This window comes from Lacerta agilis, chromosome 11 (genome assembly GCF_009819535.1).
Source record: "Lacerta agilis isolate rLacAgi1 chromosome 11, rLacAgi1.pri, whole genome shotgun sequence".
Classification (NCBI taxonomy): Eukaryota; Metazoa; Chordata; class Lepidosauria; order Squamata; family Lacertidae; genus Lacerta; species Lacerta agilis.
In genome coordinates, this window is record NC_046322.1 from 44,472,185 (window position 1) to 44,494,500 (window position 22,316).

A 22,316-nucleotide genomic window follows, 5' to 3' on the forward strand; every position below is an offset into this window, starting at 1 on the left:
GCAAAAGAATGTGTATTTTGGCAACTACTACTATGAAGGATTCATTTCTACATGTGCTGTGAGTCATATATTAGAATTAATTGAAAATAACCATGCTTGCAGAGTATATGCTGCATGTGTCAAGTTATTAGCTGAGTGATGTTGTTATCATGTGCATTTCATCAGCATTATTTATTTGCATATACTAGATAGTAAAACTGAATACATTTCTTTTTTAATGCAGCAGCTCAGAAATGAAGGTAGACCAATGTGAGCTAGGAATGCCTAGGATTTCTTAAAATTAAAAATGATATTGTAAAGTGTTTATACCATACACATTTCAATGCCATTTAGAAAGGAGTGAGTAATTAGCCGAAGGAAAAAAATAATTAAGATAGGAAATAATATGTTGTACCATAAGAAAAAAGAAGTGTTGCTATATCTGTAGTGGGAAAATGTAGTTTATGTACACTGAATATTCCCCTCTAGCTTGACAGGGTGAAAAATCTCCATCTCTTCAGAGACAGCTGGTAAAACATCAGGCTTCAAGACTAGTGTTAATCTACCTATCTTTTCCCTGATTCTTCTTTTAAAAAAACAGCCTCTAAGATGTAAAAGGAGCCCTTGTCTCTTCTTCTGGCTTCTACTTATTTTATCATCACTGTCATTATCGTTTACAACATACCGGCATTATTTACAATTAGCACAATGAACGTGGCACAAATCCTTCTTCCAATAGGGGTGGCAGTCTAAATCTGGTAAGGAACAGGGAATAACATGGGTGTGCAGCCGCTGAATAATAAAAGAGGAAATGCTTTTTATCTGCCAGCTCTAGCAGTCCAAGACAAGGCTGGTGCATCTATCTTTACCTTTCCCCCATACTTACAGAGACAAAATACACAGCTATTGAAGAAAGAAGGCCACCAGCATCACTGCAGATGATGGTGACTGACAGTTTCCTGCTAATCCAGGAGGAAACAGAAAGAGCAAGAAGATTAAAGGATTCCCAGAAACATAAGATAGCCAGCTCTACAAGAAAACAGCATTCACTTCCAATTACTGTACATTGTGCTGTTAGGTTAAAAGTTTAAAAAACAAACAAAATAAAAAGCAACAGGGGAAAGGAATAAGAAAACTTCTTGAGGAAATTCTGTACAACACCGCTCCAAAAACATACCAAAAGGACCAACATTACGTAGTCCCAGTGACTACCACTTTTGTTTGAAGCCCATAGATTGAAACAAAAATAAAATGTCTCAAAGGATAGTCCTCCTTCTGCAGTGACAGAGCATGTCTTTTTTTAATTCTACTGTATATCATTTGCATGTAAAAATACACTACAAAAATATAAGAACCCTTTATAGTAAACAAATACATTTTATGAACTGAGAAGACACAGGCAGTAGCAAAATGTATTTAAGGTAAATATGGCTGACCTATCTGATGAGGTAGCATGAACCATGTAATCCTATACTCACTTAGTAAACCCAGTGCAATATTTCTGAGCAAACATGCACAGGACTGCACTGTTAAAACATAAAATTATCATTTTAACCAATAGGAAATACGAGTGAAAGCGTTTCTCTTTCCCCTAACTTTAGGAAACTGGGCTGAGGTGAACGACAAGGTGGCACCCCTCCCCTCCTAGACAAAGGCTGACTGGACGGGTAGTTGGGTCTTTCTTCAACACTGACAATGGGGCAATGTACTTGAGGGCAGTCAGCTAGCTTAGGTGTCACAGGGTAGGGGCCAGATGGCACATACAGCTCAGTCCGCTTCCTGTCCCTCAACATCTGTTGCCTGAGGCAGCTACCTCATTCTGCCTAATGGTAGAGCAGGCCCTGTGTGGCAGCATGCAGTGTCAAAGGGAAAGACAAACCTAAGTTGCTCTGTTTAATTTACAGCACAAACATTACACATAACCACAAATACAATTTTGTATTCAGTTAATGAAAAGGTTTTTGGTTTAATATTTCATTTTAAGGGTTTTCTATGTTCCTTCAAGCTCCAAAATGCTGGGAAACTGTAACTGCTCAGAGTTATGCCCTCAACAGATTCAGGCAATATTGATATAGGTTCCCCGTTTGTGGAATGCCTTCTCTAGTGAGGTACATCTGTCTCCATCATTAACTTTCAGCAACAATTTAAAAGCATCACCCAGACACTTGGTGGCTGAAGAATACTGTTCCTGGCAACCCTGAGATCAGGAGATGAAATGATGTTTTTAACTGTGACTACTTTTAGTATGAAGGGATACGGGTGGCGCTGTGGGTTAAACCCCAGAGCCTAGGGCTTGTCGATCAGAAGGTCGGCGGTTCTAATCCCTGCCATGGGGTGATCTCCCGTTGCTCGGTCCCTGCTCCTGCCAACCTAGCAGTTCGAAACCACGTCAAAGTGCAAGTAGATAAATAGTTACCGCTCCAGCGGGAAGGTAAACGGCGTTTCCGTGCGCTGCTCTGGTTTTCCAGAAGCAGCTTAGTCATGCTGGCCACATGACCCGGAAGCTGTACACCAGCTCCCTCGGCCAGGAAAGCAAGATAAGCGCCACAACCCCAGAGTCGTCCGTGACTGGACATAATGGTCAGGGGTCCCTTTACCTTTACTTTTAGTGTGTTTTTAACTATGACTGCTTCTAGATTTTTTAACTGTAATTGTAATCAGAATGTTCTAACTGCTTTAGAATGTTTTTGTTTTTAAACTGTGTTTGCCACCCTGGGTTCCTTCAGGATGAAGGTGGGATATAAATTCAATCAATCAATCAATCAATCAATCAATAGTATGGTTTCCTATCTACTGTCTTGAAGCCAGAAGGGTCAACTCAAATCCCAGATTTGCCTGCACTGAAGTAGACACATGGAGTCTGCGAAATTGAAGCTATCATTCCATGCTACAAGTAGCCAAGTGGTAGCCAGCTAGTATCATCCATGTGAGAGTTAGAAAGGAACTGCTAGCCACTGCCCCTCCCAAAAAAGCTGGGGCAACTCATGCCCTGGTTATCTCCCACTTGAACTACTGCAATGTGCTCTACATGAAGGTGTTTGGAAACTACAACTAATCCAGAGTGCGGTTGCCAGACTGGTGACTGGGAGTGGCCGCCAGGACCATATAACACCGATTCTGAAAGACCTACATTGGCTCCCAGTACATTTCTGAGAACAATTCAAAGTGTTGGTGCTGATCTTTAAAGTCCTAAACAGCTTTGGCTCGGAATACCTGAAGGAGCATCTCCACCCCTGTCGTTCAGCCTGGACACTGAGATCTACATAGCTCCAAGGACCTTCTGGCAGTTCCCTCACTGTAAGAAGTGAGGCTACAGGGAACCAGGAAGAGGGCCTTCTCAATAGCAGTGCCTGCCCTGTGGAACACCCTCCCATCAGCTGTAAAGGAGATGTGTAACTATCTGACTTTTAGAAGACATCTGAAGGCAACCCTGTATAAGGAAGTTTTTAATGTTTAATGTTTTATTACGTTTTTGTATACAGTGGTACCCTGGGTTGCGTACGTAATTGGTTCCAGGGTACAGTTTGTAACCTGAAAAGTACGCAACCCAAACAAGCACAGAAAAAACCCGGAAGAAGTGGTTTGTGCATGTGTGAACTGCGCAGAACGCTTCTGCACATCCGCGTGTTGTGCGCGCTCCGGGTTGCGCTTTCGGGTTACCGGAGTTCGTAACCCAAAAAGTCTGTAACCCGGAGCGTACGTAACCCGAGGTATGACTGTATGCTATAAGCTGCCCAGAGTGGCTGGGGCAACCCAGTCAGATGGGTAAAGGTAAAGGTAAAGGTAAAGGGACCCCTGACTGTTAGGTCCAGTCGCAGATGACTCTCGGGTTACAGTGCTCATCTCGCTTTACTGGGCAAGGGAGCCGCCGTACAGCTTCCGGGGCATGTGACTAGCATGACTAAGCCGCTTCTGGCGAACCAAAGCAGCGTACGGAAATGCTGTTTACCTTTCCACTGGAGCAGTACCTACTTATCTACTTGCACTTTGATGTGCTTTCGAGCTGCTAGGTGGGCAGGAGCTGGGACCGAGCAACGGGAGCTCACTCCGTCGCAGGGATTCAAACCGCCGACATTCCGATCAGCAAGCCCTAGGCTCTGTGGTTTAGACCACAGCACCACCCATGTCCTTAGTCAGATGGGTAGGGTATTATTATTATTATTATTATTATTATTATTATTATTATTATTATTATAATATCCTGAGTATATGCTCTGCTCCCAAGGCTAAGGTTTCTTACAATTCCCTGATAACCAGTTTCAGCATCGCCTATGACATCTGCCTAAGGCCCCAAGGTTAAAAAAAAAAAAAAGCCTAAGCAACAAGTGTATGCTTTCATGATAATATTCTGTGCCTTCCATGAAGAAACCTTGCACAAGAATCAGCCGTACATGTAGCTTCTCCAGAAGCTCAGTTTTTAAAAAGCAATGCTCAGACTTATTGAACTAGGTTATTTTAGAAAGATGTTTTATCAACCACCAACAACCTCAAGTATAAAATAATTTTTCCAACTAATGACCAGCAAGATGACAACATCTTTTAGTTCTTATCAGAAGCCCGCGGTTCAGTTCTGTGAAGAAAAAAATTATCAGTGACAGCATGAGAAGATTAAACCTCTTCCAATAGTGAAAACTGGCAGAAAATAAATAAAGCTGATAAATGATGGCACTTGCGAGTGAAGGTGCTGCAAATTTTACAAGTATTTATGGTTTTGTTCATAATGAAGAGGAAAGATTGAGAAAGTCCATATTCAGGAAAACATATCTGAGTTCTGAATTTATATAGAGGTATTCTCCATACATATAAGTTTGCAGTAACCATATGAATATGAACAAAAGGAAATAAACCAAGGGCTTTGCACTCAATGACTGAGAGAAAGGTTTGGGAGAAAGATCTATTTTCTCGTAGCAGAGTTAGCACAATCGCGATAGCTCCAAGCACATCTTCTCTAATCCACCTTTAAACAAACATTCCCCATTAAAATACTTAGGCTTGAATGAATAACATAATCTTTCACTTTGCAAATAAGGGAAACTCAGAGAGTTTCCAGAAGTTACAGGAAACATGCAATCTTGGGTTAGCAAAAATGCAGACTTTAAATCTCTCTTTTAGAGAGATTCAGTTCACTTGCAGGGAGCCACGGATACATGACTCCTCCTTTGCTTGTTCCCAGAAACACAGTGGGAAGCCAGTGGGAGGAGGGAGCAGAGGCTGCTGAGAGCAAGCTAAGCCCTACCCACACTGGTAACTTGAGCTCAGGGCTTAGGTTAACCCTTTCTCTCTCTCTTTCTCTCTCTCTCTCTCACACACACACACACACACGTGAGAGTCAATAACTGTATACAGTGGTACCTTGGTTCTCGAACTTAATCCATTCCGGGAGTTCGTTCGACTCCCAAAACTGTTTGAAAACCAAGGCGCAGCTTCTGATTAGCTGCAGGAGCTTCCTGCACTCAAGCAGAAGCCACAGAAGCTATGTCGGATGTTCGGCTTCTGAAAAACGTTCACAAACCAGAACACTTATTTCCAGGTTTGCGGCGTTCGGGAGCTGATTTGTTCGGGAGCCATTTGAGTACAAAGGTACCATTGTATTACAACACTTGAAGCTACCTGAAAGTTTCTTGCGGGAAGACTACAGAGTTTTCCAGTTACATGAATAAGGCATAACTATGGATCACAAAATATAGACAGACTTGATGTAAAACTTAGTCAAGGGCTTCAGAAAGCAAATGTAGCTCTGTCCATAACCTTTCACATGTTGCTATGCAGTGTACATAGGATTTTAGTCCTGACCACATCATATACTGCTGCACCTCAGTCATAGTAATACGGGTTGGGAGAAAGGTCACACAGGGTAAACTGCCACAGCATAAGTGCCCGAGTTTGTGCAGAGTCAGGTCAGAGAGCTCCCCCAAACTTGGGCCTTGAAACTAGCTTATGGACTATATAGCTTCCTTACTCCTGAGATCGGAAACTTTCCTGAGGTTGGCCCTGTTGTACAGTAGGTTCTTTGTCTCACCTCAAGGAAGACAGACACGGCTGCATGCGTAAACTGGATATTTTACTTAGTATCACCACGCATTACTGGTTACAACAGAAGCAAGGAGAAAAGTGAATGAGAAATTGCAACTCACAACACAGGAAGGCTGCTGAGCCCGCCCACCCATTCTACTTCCAGATACATTATCCCTGTAGAGCAGTGGTGGCCAAACTTGGTCCTTCAGCTGTTTTGGGACTACAACTCCCATCATCCCTAGCTAACAGGGCCAGTGGTCAGGGCTGATGGGAATTGTAGTCCCAAAACAACTGGAGGGTCAAGTCTGGCCACCACTGCCTTAGAGTTTCTTTTTCTTCTCTGAGTTGCTTACTCCAGCAGACCCTTGGGAGCTAGCTCAGAACTGCAGGGCTCCTTGAGGCATTAACTTCTTTCGCAATTCCCAAGAGGAGTGCTGTGGCCTAGAATTTGACTGAATGATAAACACACCGTTTTTTTTAATCTACTTAGTTCAATGGAAAGTTCTCCTCAGATTAAAATTAAAATTTCAATATGCAAGCTGCACTTTACAAAATTTCAGCTCATCTCTAAACAACCAACAAGACAGCAGTTTGTTGCACAGCCTGCCTCTCGCTGAATACAGGGAACTGGATTGGTCACCCGTGCTGGAAACAGATGCTGATCCTCTTTGGTTCCAGGGAAATTTTATTACGATTTGCCTCACATCAGCTGGGAACAGGATTCTGCTTGTTATTGGAATGAAGAGCAACAACAATGGAGAAAATTCTTACTGATGTGTCACCTTTCATGATTGTTCAGCTTTAAAGTACAACTAAAGAACTTAGGGCAGACATAGGCAAACTCCGGCCCTCCAGAAGTTTGGGACTGCAATTCCCATCATCCCTGACCAGTGGTCCTGTTAGCTAGGGATGATGGGAATTGTAGTCCCAAACATATGGAGGGCCAGAGTTTGCCTATGCCTGATTTAGGGTCTGAACTCTTGCTCCCCCCCTTTTTTTCTGGAAAAAAATGTATTCTCTATAAAATGAATGGATGTGTACTTTCTGAAAAGGTCACTAAGTGAATATGTCAAAGGGTTAGGCCAGGGGTCTGCAACCTTTAAGACAAAAAGAGCCACTTGGACCCGTTTCTGAAGGGAAAAAAAGAAACTGGGAGCCGCAAAACCACTGCGACATTTAAAACAAATATAACACTGCATTTTATTTTTAAAAATCCGATTTAAATTTTAAAAATCCGATCTAAATAAAAAAAATCTGATTTAAATAAAAAAAATCCATTTTTTATTTTTTATTTTTTTAAATCATTCATTTTTATCCAACCTGGGGACCACTACCAGGTCACAGCCTGATCCAAGGTGGGTTGCAACAGCATACAAATATTTGATTTGTTGTTGTTTTTTTAAAAAATGAGTCCTCAACTGCACACTTGTGTTAAATGTTTGTCCCATGTCTAATTGAAGACTGCTGGCTTTTACAATAATCTTAGTGTCTTTTACCCTTAATATTCCAGACCAGAGGCTATGCTCACCTCTTCCAACCTCCTCTCTTGCTAAATAAAGCACAGAATTGCACCAGAGAAGCCTGTGATGTTTGTGCTGACTTGCATACAGGTGGCTGTAGTAGTTCATAGTGTTCAAACCTTTTTAGGGGTGTTCCCTGCCCCCTTAATGACAATGGCGATAGATTTTGCACATGAACACAGATCCAAGTTAGGACTCCTCTCTTCCACGCCAACAAGTGCTTTGTCAAGGCTCCCCTAACACACACTCAGGACAGAGGAAAAACTGCAACCTTTTGGGGCGTCATTCTCCTATCCAGAACCAGCCCTTTATTCTGCCTCCCGTAGTACATCCTCCCCCTTCAAGAAATCATTTCCTTTGGACTTTCGGCCCATCTCCACCCCTATTACTCCTTGCCCTCGCGAAGGAAGCATTTTCACAAGTTTTCTTTTTGGTGGGCTGTCCGTGCTTCCAAACACCTGGAAGTCACGACAGGGGCTTCTCCCCCACCTAGTAAATTCTGCCTCTGCATAAGTTACTCAGGTTTGGTTTTCTTTACCAGCCCATGGTCGAAGCAGAGCAATAAGTCATTTACCTCAGCAGGGGACAAGCTCAGCTCCAATAATGAAACCCTTCCAAGGAGTGGGGGGGGGGTCAAAACTTGTGACAAGCAGGTAGGTGGTTGGAGAGCAGCATCGGAGGGGGAGGGGGGAAGGAAATGAGAGCGGGAGGGGGAAGGAAGCGAGAGAAAGCTTTCCCAGTTTTTACGCAAGCCGGAGCCTGAAAAGTTGCCAGAGCGCGTGCGGCAAGGAGACTAAAGAAGTGCTATTGTGGGTCGAGTGACCTAGAACTGGGAGAAAAGAAAGCGCGGGAGAACAAGCCCCTCTTTCAGCCGCCGAGGAGGAATCCCCCGGATCTCATCCAGCCACAGGCTGCCCAACCAAACCGGGGCAAAGCCAAGGCGCCGCTCTTTGCGCCGCGCGTTTGGAGAGGCCACTTTGGAGAGGCCACAGCCGGAGGGCGCGGCGCAGGCGGCCAACTTGGACTCCCCCTCCCCAGTCCCAGTCCCCCACCCCAAGGGACTCGTTGGGGGGTTGCAAAGCCCCCCGCCCATGGCAGGCAGAGAGCTCGATGGTGGTTTCCTCCCAGCCAGCCCAGCTTTGCGCCCTGGAAGGCGGGGGCGACGTGACTAACCTTGCCTGGTGAGGTCCGGCGGCGGCTCCGCTCGACGCTGCTATGGAAGAACGCACAACTGCCTTTTCCTCCATGCAGCCTTTTTAAGCAGCCACGTCCCTGCTGTGCGTGCTCGGGCTCCTAGGAGCCTCCAAGCCCCCTCGCGACACATGCACCCATTGGCTCCTGAAACGCGGGTCCTGGGCAAGGGTGAGTCCCGGCCTTGCTACGGGGCGGAGAGAGACACGTGCCCGCGAGAGCGCGGTCTGAGGCTGCGAGCGGAACCAGGAGTGAAGGAGGCAGCGGCAGGGAAACAGGCACAGCTTCCTCGACCATTTTTAAAAGGAGGGCTTCCCCCCTCACCCTCGCCCACCACCCGCCGCCCCTGGCCCAGCCCACAGCTGCCTACCTCGTCGCCTCGATGCAGCAGCCAGCAGCAGCTCCACACCAGCAGCAGCAGCCACACCTCTGGAGGGAAACTGCTGCTGTCTGCTGCTGCGCCTGCGCTGGCAGAAACGAGGCACGACGCATGAGCAGAGCAGCACAGCAGCAGCACCCTCAGCCTCCGGAGGGCGGCCGCTGCTGCTGGCCAGCTGGAGAAGTGGACAGGCGTATCCGCCCCGGAGCCGCGGCAAAGGTGTAAAAGAGCAGACCCCCGGGTTAGGCCATGGGTAGGCAAACTAAGGCCTGGGGGCCGGATCTGGCCCAATCGCCTTCTAAATCCAGCCCGCAGGCGGTCCAGGAATCAACGTGTTTTTACATGAGTAGAATGTGTGCTTTTATTTAAAATGCATCTCTGGGTTATTTGTGGGACATAGGAATTCGTTCATTTTACATTTATTTTTCAAAATATAGTCTGGCCCCCCACAAGGTCTGAGGGACAGTGGACTGGCCCCCTGCTGAAAAAGTTTCCTGGCCCCTGGGTTGGGCTGTGGGCCATCCTTTCTTCTGTGATTGAACAATTACTCACAAACATAACCCCAGTGAAGTAAAAGAAGCCTGGCATGGTTTTTATTTTCTTGAATTGCTGAAAAGAAACCATTCTTGAAGTCGCCTAACAGTAACATTACAACACAATGCAATGCTATACATTTGTGTGGCTTTGTTCCTTTTGGGATATGCCTGCAGGTCTATTAGGGGGCACAACATTTGCTTGTTTTAGATACACCTTTCTTGCTGTGCTCTCCAAAGTAGGCTTCCAACAGCTGAAAGATTAAAAGTGTGTGTTTTCTGTTTACTATTTGGTTTGTTGCTACTGAGGAAAAAGCTTGGGCAACTTTGTTTATTCGTATAATGAAGTATGATAAGGTCAAGTGCTTTTTAGCCATCTGTTCCCCACTCTGTTATGGATATCGCCCTTCGTGAAATGCAGCCTCTCTCGCAGCGCGGAGTGATTGCTTCGTGCAAAATACCAGTAGCCTAACTGTGCAGCCGCGCCTGCTGTGCGCACCAACGTGTTCCCTTCGCTGAACTAATTTGCATCTGCTGGGCCAGCTTAATGCAACGCTTCCTTTGCATCCCCCTCGCCAACCGTGACAGCTGCTGCAAGGAGGCCTGTGGTACATGCGAGGCCCCTTCGTAGCCTCTCTCAGTTGTGTCTGCACCAAAACATCACAGGGTAGTATGCTTTTGTAAAGCACATGGATGTGCTCCTGGAAAGTATATGAAGCATTACAAACGATGGCTTTACACAACAATACTCAGTAAAAAAAAAGGGGGGGACAACTTTAAGCTATGTTTTGCAAACATATTCTATCAACTTACTATGACAATACATTCCCTTCCATCCTCTGAGCGAGGCACACAGACTACCTATGCCAGTGGTGGAGAACCTATAGCATGGGTGCCAGAGTGGGCACACAGAGCCCTCTGTTGGCACGCGCCATCACGCCAGCAGTGCTGTTGTTTGGGGTTTTCAAATTGGCCAGCAGCTTCCCCCCACACCTCCTTATGAGTAAACTGCTCCCACCCGGCCAGCAGAAGCTTAGAGGCAGTTTATCTCCCCAAAGCAGCTATATTCCTGCCTCCCCGCCCCCAGCCATTGGTGGGATTTTTTTACAGCCAGCAGGCTGTAGTTTGCGTGATTGGTGGCTTTGTCAAGGGTTTTCGTTGATTGGTTGCTGCCTGCGATCCTTGAGACTATGTGTTGTTTCTGCTCCTTGTGCCATAGGAATCGTTTATAATTCGTGTGAGTGTTTTTTCTCCCCCCCCCCAAAAAAAACTGTGATCCAAGCCCCCCCCCCCAGCTCTGCTAGTCTTGGCAATCCCCCCCAAAAAAACTCTGGGCAATGCCACCCCAAGCTCTATGTGTTGTTTCGGCTCCGCGTTTATAATTCATGTGAGTGTTTTTCTCCCCACAAAAAAAAACAACAACTGTGATCCAAGCCTCTCAAAAAAGCTCTGGAAGTTTTGGCAATCTCCCCCCTCCAAAAAAACTCTGGGCAATGTCCCCCCCAAAACTCTGTGTGTCTCTGCTCCACGTGCCATAGGAAGCGTTTATAAGGCGTGTGTGTTTGGCAGGCCCCCCCCCCCACTCATTTTATTACGGTATATTAATTAAATTGCCATATTAAATTGCCGTGTTGGCACTTTGCGATAAATTATGGTAGTAGGTTTTGGGTTGCAGTTTGGGCACTCGGTCTTCAAAAGATTTGCGACCAGTGACCTATTCTAACTGAAAAAATGCATTTTTCCCAGACAGATATAAAAGTCAGTCACACAGAATAATAACATTATTCAGACATAGTTACAAGAGTTTAGAACTGAGTAGTCAAATGGTCCGGGATTTTCTAGACATTATCTTGTTTCTTCAAGCTCTGTCAACTTGGTTTTCTGAAGCTTCATGCATGCAATACTCTATGCACCTGCATTGATCTATTATTATTATTATTATTATTATTATTATTATTATTATTATTATTATTAAATTTGTCAGCCACTTTATCTTGCCCAGGGCAACCCAAAGCAACTTACAACCAAAAAACAGACCAAAATAACCACAACTCCCACATAGATACATTAAAACCAAGTGGAAACAGAAATACACTAAAAACACCCCATTCAAAATGTATTTTGTAAACTAAGAGGAATCTTATCCTCTTCTATATCTATATTCAAATGGCACTATTTAGAATCTGAGAACAGTAGGAGGAGGGGGGAAATACACAAAAGCTGGAGGCACTTTTTAGATGGCAAATCCCACTGAATTTAGCAGAACTAACTTCTGCAAAAATGTAAGATAGGAAAGGGTGGGAGGCTATGTTAGATAAAATGTACTCCTTATCCTGAAAATAAAACAGAATCTCTCATACAGAGGATACATTTAGAAACCTGTAATTTTATGTGATTATCTGCAAGAAATGCTGTTTGCAAAAATAGTATGCTAGAATTACTCGTATGCTGAAATACAAAATGCATATACATAATTTACATGTAAAAGGAGAAAGATGGGGAAACTGTTTTGTTATAGTCCTAGAACATTCTTTATGCGTTTTGGAATATGCAACACTTACACTTTAGGACAAGAAAATGAGAGGAATCTTGCATTTTATTTATTGCATTTTATTAAGCCTGAAAAAGGCTTAAACCATAATTATAAGCTCTTCTATGGAAAGTCTGATCAACACCTGCAAGATAAACAGCAATAAATCTGAAACAAGAATGAGAACTACGCATGTAAGCAGCTTCCAACAATTTAATGAAAATTTTAACTCTAAACAATTGCCTCTCTCCTCCATCCACTCAGGTCCATAAGGCTGAACAGCACACTAAAAACTGAGCCACACAATCAGCAGATTCACACCATGCAACTGTGATTGTATTATATACTGCTTGTAGCTGAAGGTGGAGACCGAATGTAGAAATATCCATCAAAAGCTCTCCCTATATAGAAAACTAAAAACCAGATAGAAGACTGGCCTTTATCTTTTCAATCCCAATTATGCCACTTAAATAATAATAATAATAATAAATGAGCAGTATCTAGGATTCTCTAAGGAAAGACATCCCTTAACTGCTACTCATGACCCCAGAAACATCAGAATGACCAATAATTAGTGAAGCAGAGTTATATGGGGACCAGGAAGTTTAGGTGACATTCAGCTAAGTCACACAGAAGTCCATTGATTTCAGAAGTCATACTCTGATTATGAATTGGATAAGGTTCAAATTCACTTAAGTACCTTTGGTAGCAAGCAATTATTTGCCAGCCCCATCGCAACATAGATAATTACCTCTGCTACAGATATGTATGTCAACCATTTTGAATACACAAAAAACAAACCACAGCTCTGAGGTTTTCAGTATCACTGATTCCAATTCAAAGTGTGTGAACAAATGCATATGAATATATTATTATTATTATTATTATTATTATTATTATTATTATCATAATCATCATCATCATACCCCACCAATCTGGCTGGTTTTCCCCAGCCATTCTGGGTAGCTTACAGCATATATAAAACATAGTATCAAACTATATCAAAAATTATCAAACAGCTGAAACGTCTGCTGCATTGTTAACAAACAATTGAAGTTTCTAGATCTGGGAGGTTTGACATATTTTTCATTAAAAATTATCTATCTGTCTGTCTGTCTGTCTGTCTGTCTATCTATCTATCTATCTATCTATCTATCTATCTATCTATCTATCTATCTATCATCTTCCAAGTATTACCCTGAAAGTGTTTTATGAGTTATCTGCTTCTAGGAATGGGAGAAAAATGTACTATGTGGTTTGTTTTAGCATACTATCGTACACATTTCTATTCAGAAGTAAGTACCATTAAATTTAATGAGACTTACTCCTAGGTTAAGTGAATATAGGATTGGAGGCATTATGAAAGAGAAGAAGGGAATTAAACACACAATTGTCATTTTAGAGATGGACTTGTGTTTAATGTAACAAAGTTCTGGCCTCAACACACACATTTGCTCAGGTGTACTTTTTGGCAAAAGTGCAATCTGCAACTACTGCAAGTTTCTGTGTGGCAACTGTTATATTAAAATTTAAATTATTTCTAGTAATAAAAACTATGCTTCAACAACTTCAGAAGCAAATAAATGCTGGCAGAAAAAGAGAACTTATTTTGAAAGAAGAAGATCTTAGTAATTCTCTAGAGCAAAGAGAAATACTGCACAATTTGTGCAGAAGCAAAGCATGGATTGCGCTTTACTTCTGTGTTATACAGGTTACTCTCAAAGGGTTAGACAGCTTGATTATAAGAAAATAGTGTCATAATATAACCTTTGTATTAATGGCAGTAAAATATGGGAGATGCTTTTTAAACCCGTGTTTGGCTGATCTCTGGGGCCATAAAAGGAAGCTGCAGTTCATGCAACAATAACTTTTACCGATAGCAGCAGCCGGATATTACAGTCCTCAGATGTAAATTTCATGAAAAAGAACATTATTATGAACTTTGCAGGCAGTTATTATGTCTCATTTTCAGCTGTTTAGCACAGTTCCGAAGAGATTTCAGCTAATGAATAAAGTTATTAGAAAGCTCTTAGTTTGAGTTTAGCACTGACAGGTTAGCAAATTTCTTTCTCACACACACACACACCTTTGACAGGTTAAATATTATGGTCAACTGGTGATAAATGTTGAAGAAACTGTAAGATTGTTTCCCCTTCACCAAGCCAAAAATATTTGTTTACCATGCCATGACCCAACCATTCTAAGTAGTTTTACTGTATTAAAAAGCTAGGGTTGAATTAGGTGTTGGAAGTGCAGCAAAGCAACTGAAATATTCATTTTCTTACATGCCAACCTCTGACTGACTCTCTCTGACCATATTCAATTTTCACTGTGAGAACTGACCACATCACGAGTATTCAGGTTCTGCAACAACAGCAAACAGGCAAAATATTTGTAGCTATTGGTTCTTAATAATTTTTAGCCTATTCATGCCTGAGGGGAGTGTGGACCAATATCTTAGTAACACAGTACAGTACATATAAACTTTGCCCTAGTTGTATGGGATATTCATTTCCTTAAGCCGCTCCTTTATGAATGAGTGGAAACAATTTCCTTATAGACAACTCATGTTGCTAGTTGATACAGTAAGATTTGAGAGCTCCCTGCATCTGTTATGTTGTTTAAAAGTATCTCTCAAAAAAGCATGCCATGAATAGAAAGGATTTTATTATTAAATAGCATTTGCAATAGTAGTTCCCTTCTACTGTCTGCACCTACTAATAGCAGACTCTCCTGAACCATGACTTCAAGTTCCTTCAAACCAAAAAGGGAGGTGTACAGTCACAACTAAATAGTTTTAAGCACAACACATTCCTAAACTGGCTAAGAGAGTGCTAGACTTATTAATTCCCCATCCTATACAGTCGTACCTTGGAAGTCGAATGGAATCCGTTCCGGAGGTCCGTTTGACTTCCAAAACGTTCGCAAACCAAAGTGCGGTTTCTCCTGCAAGCCTCGTCGGACGTTCGGCTTCCAAAAATAGCTCACAAACTGGAACACACACTTCCAGGTTTGCGGCGTTCGGGAGCCAAAACATCCCAGAACTAAGCTGTTCGAAAACCAAGGTATGGCTGTATTTCTTTTATATGTGGATTCAAGGTTTTCTGCTTTTAATAGTACATCAATAACAGCAAGATAATATGTTCCCTACCCCGCAAGTAGTGGAAAGTTCCAGTAGCGATGCTACAGGATTTAGACCCTTTGAATGCGCACTGGGGACTTAGGGTGTCTTTGTGATATTTGTTTCATTTTACAAATATATAAGCAGCCTGTGTTGGAAGAAAACATGCACTCCTAAACAGGGAGCAGATCTTCTAAGTCAGCGTCCACAACCCTTGCACCCCACTGTATTTCATACAATGCACTAAACACGCCAACACACACCTGAAAACTCCGCCATTCCTTATTGGATTCTCTCTCCCTTCAAACTGAAAAACCTGGCTCCAAACTGTTTCAGTGCCTGCTTCCCTCAAGGGTTAGATCCGTCCAGTGGGGGGGGGGGGCAAGGAACAAACAACCTATAATCAATTAGGTTCACTTGACAAAATTCTCAGCCACCCGTTCACCATGCTTAAGATGACCAAACTCAGAACTGTACTGATGGTTCCCGTTCCACATACGGGCAAAACCTTCAGCAATTTTTTTTTTAAAAAAGAAATTGTAACAGAAGAATAAAAATGATATGCGGAAGGAACGTGATAATAAATTGCACGAGAATTTTACAGCAGATAGGGACCAGCTTAACTAACGGAGCTTGTGAGCTGGAACGATGCATTAATTCATTTTTATTTTTAAATGTCTCTATATAATGCTTTAACTTAAGTTGCTCTTCTTTCAGGCTTTATTTCAGCCATGAAAACCACTCTGAAATTAATAAAACTAATAAACAAAAGCAAAACAAACATTAAACTGATGAGAAGGTAATAAACCTGGCTTGTGGTAGAGAATCTTTTTTTAAAATATATATATATTCTTACTCACTTGGAACACTACACGGACGATCAGTATTCCACCTCTATCAAATCATAGAATTGTAGAGTTGAAAGGGGACCCTGAGGATCATCTAGTCCAACCCCCGGCAATGCAGGAATATGCAGTTGTCCCATTTGGGGATCAAACCTGCAACCTTGGCATTATCACCACCACCCTCTAACCAATTGGGTTAGCCAGGCCATACATTGAGATATAAGGCACTCCATTCACAGACCTCCATTCTAGCCTCTATTCTTGAATCTCAGTAGAAGTACAAATCTGGACATATGTCACTTTGCCTTTCTTTTTTCCTTTGTCAGGAATTCCCCTCTCCACTGTTCCTTTCTCCTCTATTTGTGTTCCACTGGCATTTGAATACTCTTTTCAAAGAAGGAGAAAAAGCCTTCGATTCTGCTGTTGATCAATTTAATTAATTTACCATTACCTCCAGTTTCTGTGTTCTTTGTGCCCTGTGGGGTTTTTGTGTGTGCTGCTTTTAGCTTTTTTTTGCAACTGCTTTAATGATAATAGTATTTTGGTTTTTACCTTTGTGGTTTTATACTTCATTTGCAACCCCTTCTTGGAGCCAGGGTAGTTTTCAAACGCAGGAGAAAAGCAGGATGCAATATTCTTCTATAAACAAAATAACTAAATAAATTTGTATTACGCTAATATTAAAAGGCTTGTGGTTTAGAGAAGAACTGCATCTCGGTGGTACAGTAAATGCTTTCCATGAAGAAGGTTCCAGGTTCGGATCCTGACATCTTCAGATAAGGCTGGGAAGACTCCTGCCTAAAACTCCGTGGAATTGCTGTCAGTCAGTATAAAGATACTATCAAGCTAGACTGACCCATGATCTGACTTGTATAAGGCAGTTTTCTATACTTCTGTGAGTTGCTGACCTTGGACTTCTGAGCCTGATCTAAAACCTGTCAGAAAGGCTTACAGCATACTAAATGTGGAATTTCTATCAAGCACACAAGGGCTACTGTCAATGTAACCAAAGGTTACCTTTGCTGAAGATAACTTTTGATAAAGAGATTATACCAGGTGTTGCTGCAGAAGCCATCATTGTGAAAAATTCTCTTAGGTCATGGTATTGATCACATGCATAGTTGAGTAAAAACAACATGAAACAGGACTAGTATTTCAGCTACTAAAAGGAGTCGCGGACCCTCCTACTACATTAACATGTGAATATGTAAAGCCGTTGGTCAGCAAAAACTCCAGTCTTGAGTTATTCAAGCATCTCTTCCAATAATTTTACCCCAATGATTATTTTTTTTAAAAAAAAACTGTTTTCAACAACAACAACAACAACAACAACAACAACAACAACAACAACAACAACAACAGTAACAACTTTTAGCAGTTCCATGCATAATGTGCAGAGGGGGCTCTTGGAGTAGCATTTTCCATATTAAATTAATAATAAAAGGTCTACACAAATGCTCTGTTGCAGGTGTCTGCAAGTCTGCAAAGGGAACTGACTCAGGCAGTAGCACACTTCATTTTTAAGTCTGAGCGTTAAAACTTACCTGTTTAGGTATTCGAAAAAGGGTGTTCTTGAAGAATATATCTTTGGCCTGGCTCCATGTTCCATCAATGATAATGATCACATAGGGATCAGGTGAGCTCAAGTCGACCTCTTCCAAATTTGCTGCTCCAGCTCCAGGATATAATACTAAGGTATTTTTATTTCTGCACACAGATGCCAGCTCAGGGTACCTACACAAATATTGAAAAGGTGACTTGAGTGTTTGTTTTCTTTCTTTCTTTCTTTCTTTCTTTCTTTCTTTCTTTCTTTCTGATGAGTACAAATATAGAACTTGCTCATCTGTTTCGATCCTGTCTATCCCATCTCACCTCATGATAAACCTGGATTCTAAGTATTCACACATATCAAATCTGTTCAACATACTTAGCCCCACTGGTTTAGGAAACTCCAATTCTTCATTCATCGGAATGAAGCTACTTATTTACAGTCTTCCCCAAATAATTCCACCCAACACCATTTTCTCTCAAGGACTACCTACATGCATGGGGAAAGAAACCTGTTCATTGCACTCCCATCAACTTGGTAAATGAGACTGAAGAAAGCTATTAGCCTTTGGAGGCAGAACAACACTGGTGTGCAAAGAGCGGTGTGATGGACCAGACGTCCCCAGGAGAGGGACGGGAAACAAGCAAACCAGCTCTGCCAACCCCTCCTTTTTTGCTGACTTCTCCACTGTTAGCAATCAGGTGTCTTCTTTCCTTGGCTGCCTTCACTAAACAGCTCTTTGATCTTTGGAAGTATTATTTTTTAATGTCTCAGTTAACCCTCTCTTCTGGGCATGGGGTCGGGCTGTTTAAACTCAAAAAAGCACCATTTTCAACTTATGGTTTTTATATGGTAACACATTCTGGAAAAATATGTTCTTAAAGAAACACCTATTTTAAAAAAACCACAACTGAACAATTCCCCGTTAGAGCATAGTAACAATACAAGGCAAACTGATCCTAAACACAGACAAGACTGTGTTTATCAATATCCATCTGTTTCAGATTTCAGTGACTGTTTCCATTTGCAATCTTCTCTTTAGGCTTTTCCTTTTACATTGCTCCAATGGTGCTAGCTTCCTATGCCCCAACTCTTTCTCTCTCCCCTATAGCATTTTCCCCACTCTCTCTCTTTCTTCCCTATATATAAATTATTTCAAGTCCCTCCCTAAATGTCTTAGTCAATCAGAGGGGGAAGTGGAACCTTGGTATAGTTTCCATTTCCCCAAACATCTCTCCCCCCCCCCATTAAATCTATAAGTTTCATTTCACTTTGGCAAATTCTCGGGCTTAGCTTCGAACCCTCCTGTATAATGTAGACCTTTTCGAAGAGAAGAGCCCCTAAAAAAAAAGAGGAAGCAGCCAACCATTTTATAACAAAGAAGAAAACATAAAATGGTGGAACAGTTTTATTCCTTCAGAGGCAGCAAAAACCATGTATGGACATTAGGGAGTGGCGGTTGCTATAAAATGATCCAATGGCTGCATTCAGCCTATGGGACTGCTTCTCCTGGTATGCCTCACGGAGGACCTTAAGGTCTGCAAATAATAACACCCTGAAGATCCCAGGCCCCAGGGAGATTAGACTAGCCTCGACCAGAGCCAGGGCCTTTTCGGCCATGGCCCCGGCCTGGTGGAACGCTCTCTCACATGAGACCAAAGCCCCAGGGATTTGACATCTTTCCGCAGGGCCTGCAAGACAGAGCTGTTCTGCCAGGCCTTTGGTTGGGGTTCAGTCTGATTCTTCTCTTTCTGTATAAGAACAAGCATTAAAGAGGCCTCCCAGCCCGCTCACAGGTCCTTTATAAGACCAGTGCTAACACTTGGCCCTGGAGAATATTAACCACTCACAATTTTACCTGTGGACTGCCATCTGTCCAGATTTTAATTTGCTCTGAACTAATTTTAAGGTGTATTTTAATTAATTGATTGCCTGTTTTTTTGTTCTTATGTTCTTTGTATACTGTGATAGTTTTATGATGTTAAACGCCCTGAGCCCAGCTCCAGCCGGGGAGGGCGGGGCACAAATAAAAAATTATTATTATTATTATTGTTGTTGTTGTTGTTGTTGTTGTTGTTGTTGTTGTTGTTGTTAGATTAGATTTAGGGACACCGAACAGTGCATTAAACACATTTAATGATGACTTCTTAATTCATATCTATGCCAGGATATCTGCATTCTCATCAACACAACTTTATGAATGGCCACAGTGCCTATTTTACATGCCTTTAACCTTGGCACAATTTAAATTTTACATTAGGCTTCCCTCTGGTCTCACAGTTTACACTTTTTCCTCTACAGTGGTACCTCTGGTTACGTACTTAATTCATTCCGGAGGTCCGTTCTTAACCTGAAACTGTTCTTAACATGAAGCACCACTTTAGCTAATGGGACTTCCTGCTGCCCAAAGTTCTTAACCTGAAGCATTATTTCTGGGTTAGCGGAGTATGTAACCTGAAGCGTATGTAACCCGAGGGACCACCGAGGTACAGTTATGTACGCATTTGCCAGGATGTGATGAAACGCACTCTAGCCCGCAAAGCTTATTTCATAATACCTCTGTTGCTCTTTATTGTGCTATAGGGTTCTTTGTTATTCTTCCTGCCACAGACCAACAAGGCTTGTTGACACCACCTCCAGCCAGGATAGGGGAGAAGAAAGGCATGCCCCCCCCACTCTAGTAAGTTTCTGTGACAACTTATGGTGCTAAATAGTAGTGGACGGCAGAGTTCAGCAGCAGCATTCACCTGACCTCCTGACAAGCAAGGTGTCACCACTGAGGGGGGTGACGAAATGCTAGGTGGCACTCACTGTGGGGCCTGCAGTGGGAGAGACGCAGTGGCTTGGGAGTGTGCAGGCTCCGCGCTGCCCAAATGGTCTGCCCTCTGCCTCTCCCCCCCCTAGCTGTAGGATGGCCGAGTGGGAGAAAGCAAGCAGACTCTGGGGGAGGTGCACCCCACCCCACCCCTATGGGTGGCTCACCCTGCCCCTGGGCGCGCTGCTACAGGCGTCCGTGCGGCTTCCTCCGCTGTGGTCTGTTCCTCCTAGTAATCAGCAGTGACACAGCTGTCGGGAAGTCGGGGTAAGCACTGCCACCTCAATATGTCAGCTGCTACTTAGCTTACATTAAAATCATAGAATTGCAGAGTTGGAAGGGACCACGAGGGTCATCTAGTCCAGACCCCTGCAATGCAGGAATCTTTATGCCCTATATGGAGCTCAAACTCACGACCTGAGATTAAGAGAATCATGCTTTACCAACTAGGAAAAGATACTTAACAGACCTGGAGAAGGCTATCTACTTAGCAAAAGAAATTGGTTTGATCATTCTTGAAGTCCTCCATATTCACAAGCCAAAGGCTTGCAACTACAGAATCACTGAGCTGAGGGAGATCCTGAGAAGACATTCATCCCTGACCCAATCATACAGTAGTATTAACTATTAAAATAAAAGCTTCAATAGTCTGCGTTTAACATAGAGATTACTTAAATCAACAAAACAAAAAAACCTGTCCTACAATACCAACCTATGCAGGAGTGAATCCATAGAAGACTGTAACACCATTATGAAACAAAGATATTGCAGTGGCAGGTGTTTTAATAGTAAATCCCACTTCAATCAGAGTTGCTTCATCCTTTTTGAAGTTCCCAAGACTCAAGGAATCACAGGGAGGGGGAACCCCAAAATTCAACATTCCCCTGCCCCTCCAGATCAGAGTCAGATTTGTAAAGATCTTACATCTTGGGATGTAAGGGGGAAAATAAAAGTTGCATTCTATATACACGTGATTTTCTTACAAAGAAAGGACTTTCCTCTTGAGCCTTATGTGCTTCAAAGAGGCTGAGAAAAGCCCGGCAGCTGCTTCAATGTAAACTGAGGACAAACTGAAAGCGTTGATTGAGGTAGAGGTACTCCACTTCAAGCATTTTCCAGCCGCTAAGGACGGAGCATTACTAAAAATAAATGAAAGTGGGTTTTGTGCCTTTATCATAGTCCTCAACTGATATGAGAAGCCAGAAGGAAATGTCTCCACAGAAGTGGTGCATGTTTCACAGAACTGGTCTACATACACAGGCACATGCTCCATTCTTTGGTCCTCCCAACCCCAAAATGAACATACTTTTCACATAGTAAGATAAAGTTAATCAAACTAACAAGGTCACAAATCTCAGCTTTTGATATCTGGCGTGTGCACAAGCACTAAGCCCTTGTCTGCTAGGACTCAGGAAGCAATCAGAAGGGGTAGTAGGGACAACAGAGCTGTGAGCACATGTGCTCTCTTTTGTAATGTTTTTAAGGTCCAATTCATCCCACCACAAAATCCAGAGAACCTCTGGGGCAACCTCTGGCCCACAGGGCTGTTTGGCCCATGAGGCCATCGTACCCCAAACCACCTACCTGCTGTACACCTGGCATTATATGTAACATCAAGTGTGGGTCAGGTAGGGGTGTGGCTGTGTTAGCTGCAAGAGCAAATACCTATGGTGAACTTGATTGCACAGTGATTCCCTGCAGAAAGCAGCATTGCTAACCATATACTTGGTGCTGACAAGCATAGGGCTGGCCATGCCCCTTCTGTTGTGGTTCACATGTGCCGGACAACTAACTGGCTGCCAGACACTTTGCAAGCACGTGCAAAGGACTCTGACAGGT

At 42.8% G+C, this 22,316-nt stretch overlaps 1 protein-coding gene across 2 annotated transcripts in view; it reads right to left on the reverse strand.

The window, feature by feature from the left end:
- The window catches only part of DTWD2 (DTW domain containing 2), an 85,917-nt gene that overhangs the window by 21,401 nt on the left and 42,200 nt on the right, over nt 1–22,316 (reverse strand). For both annotated transcript variants that reach the window (XM_033164164.1, XM_033164165.1), the window contains exon 4: nt 17,658–17,847. In XM_033164164.1, coding sequence (XP_033020055.1) covers nt 17,658–17,847 — 190 coding nt within the window. The remainder of the gene's footprint in view (nt 1–17,657; nt 17,848–22,316) is intronic.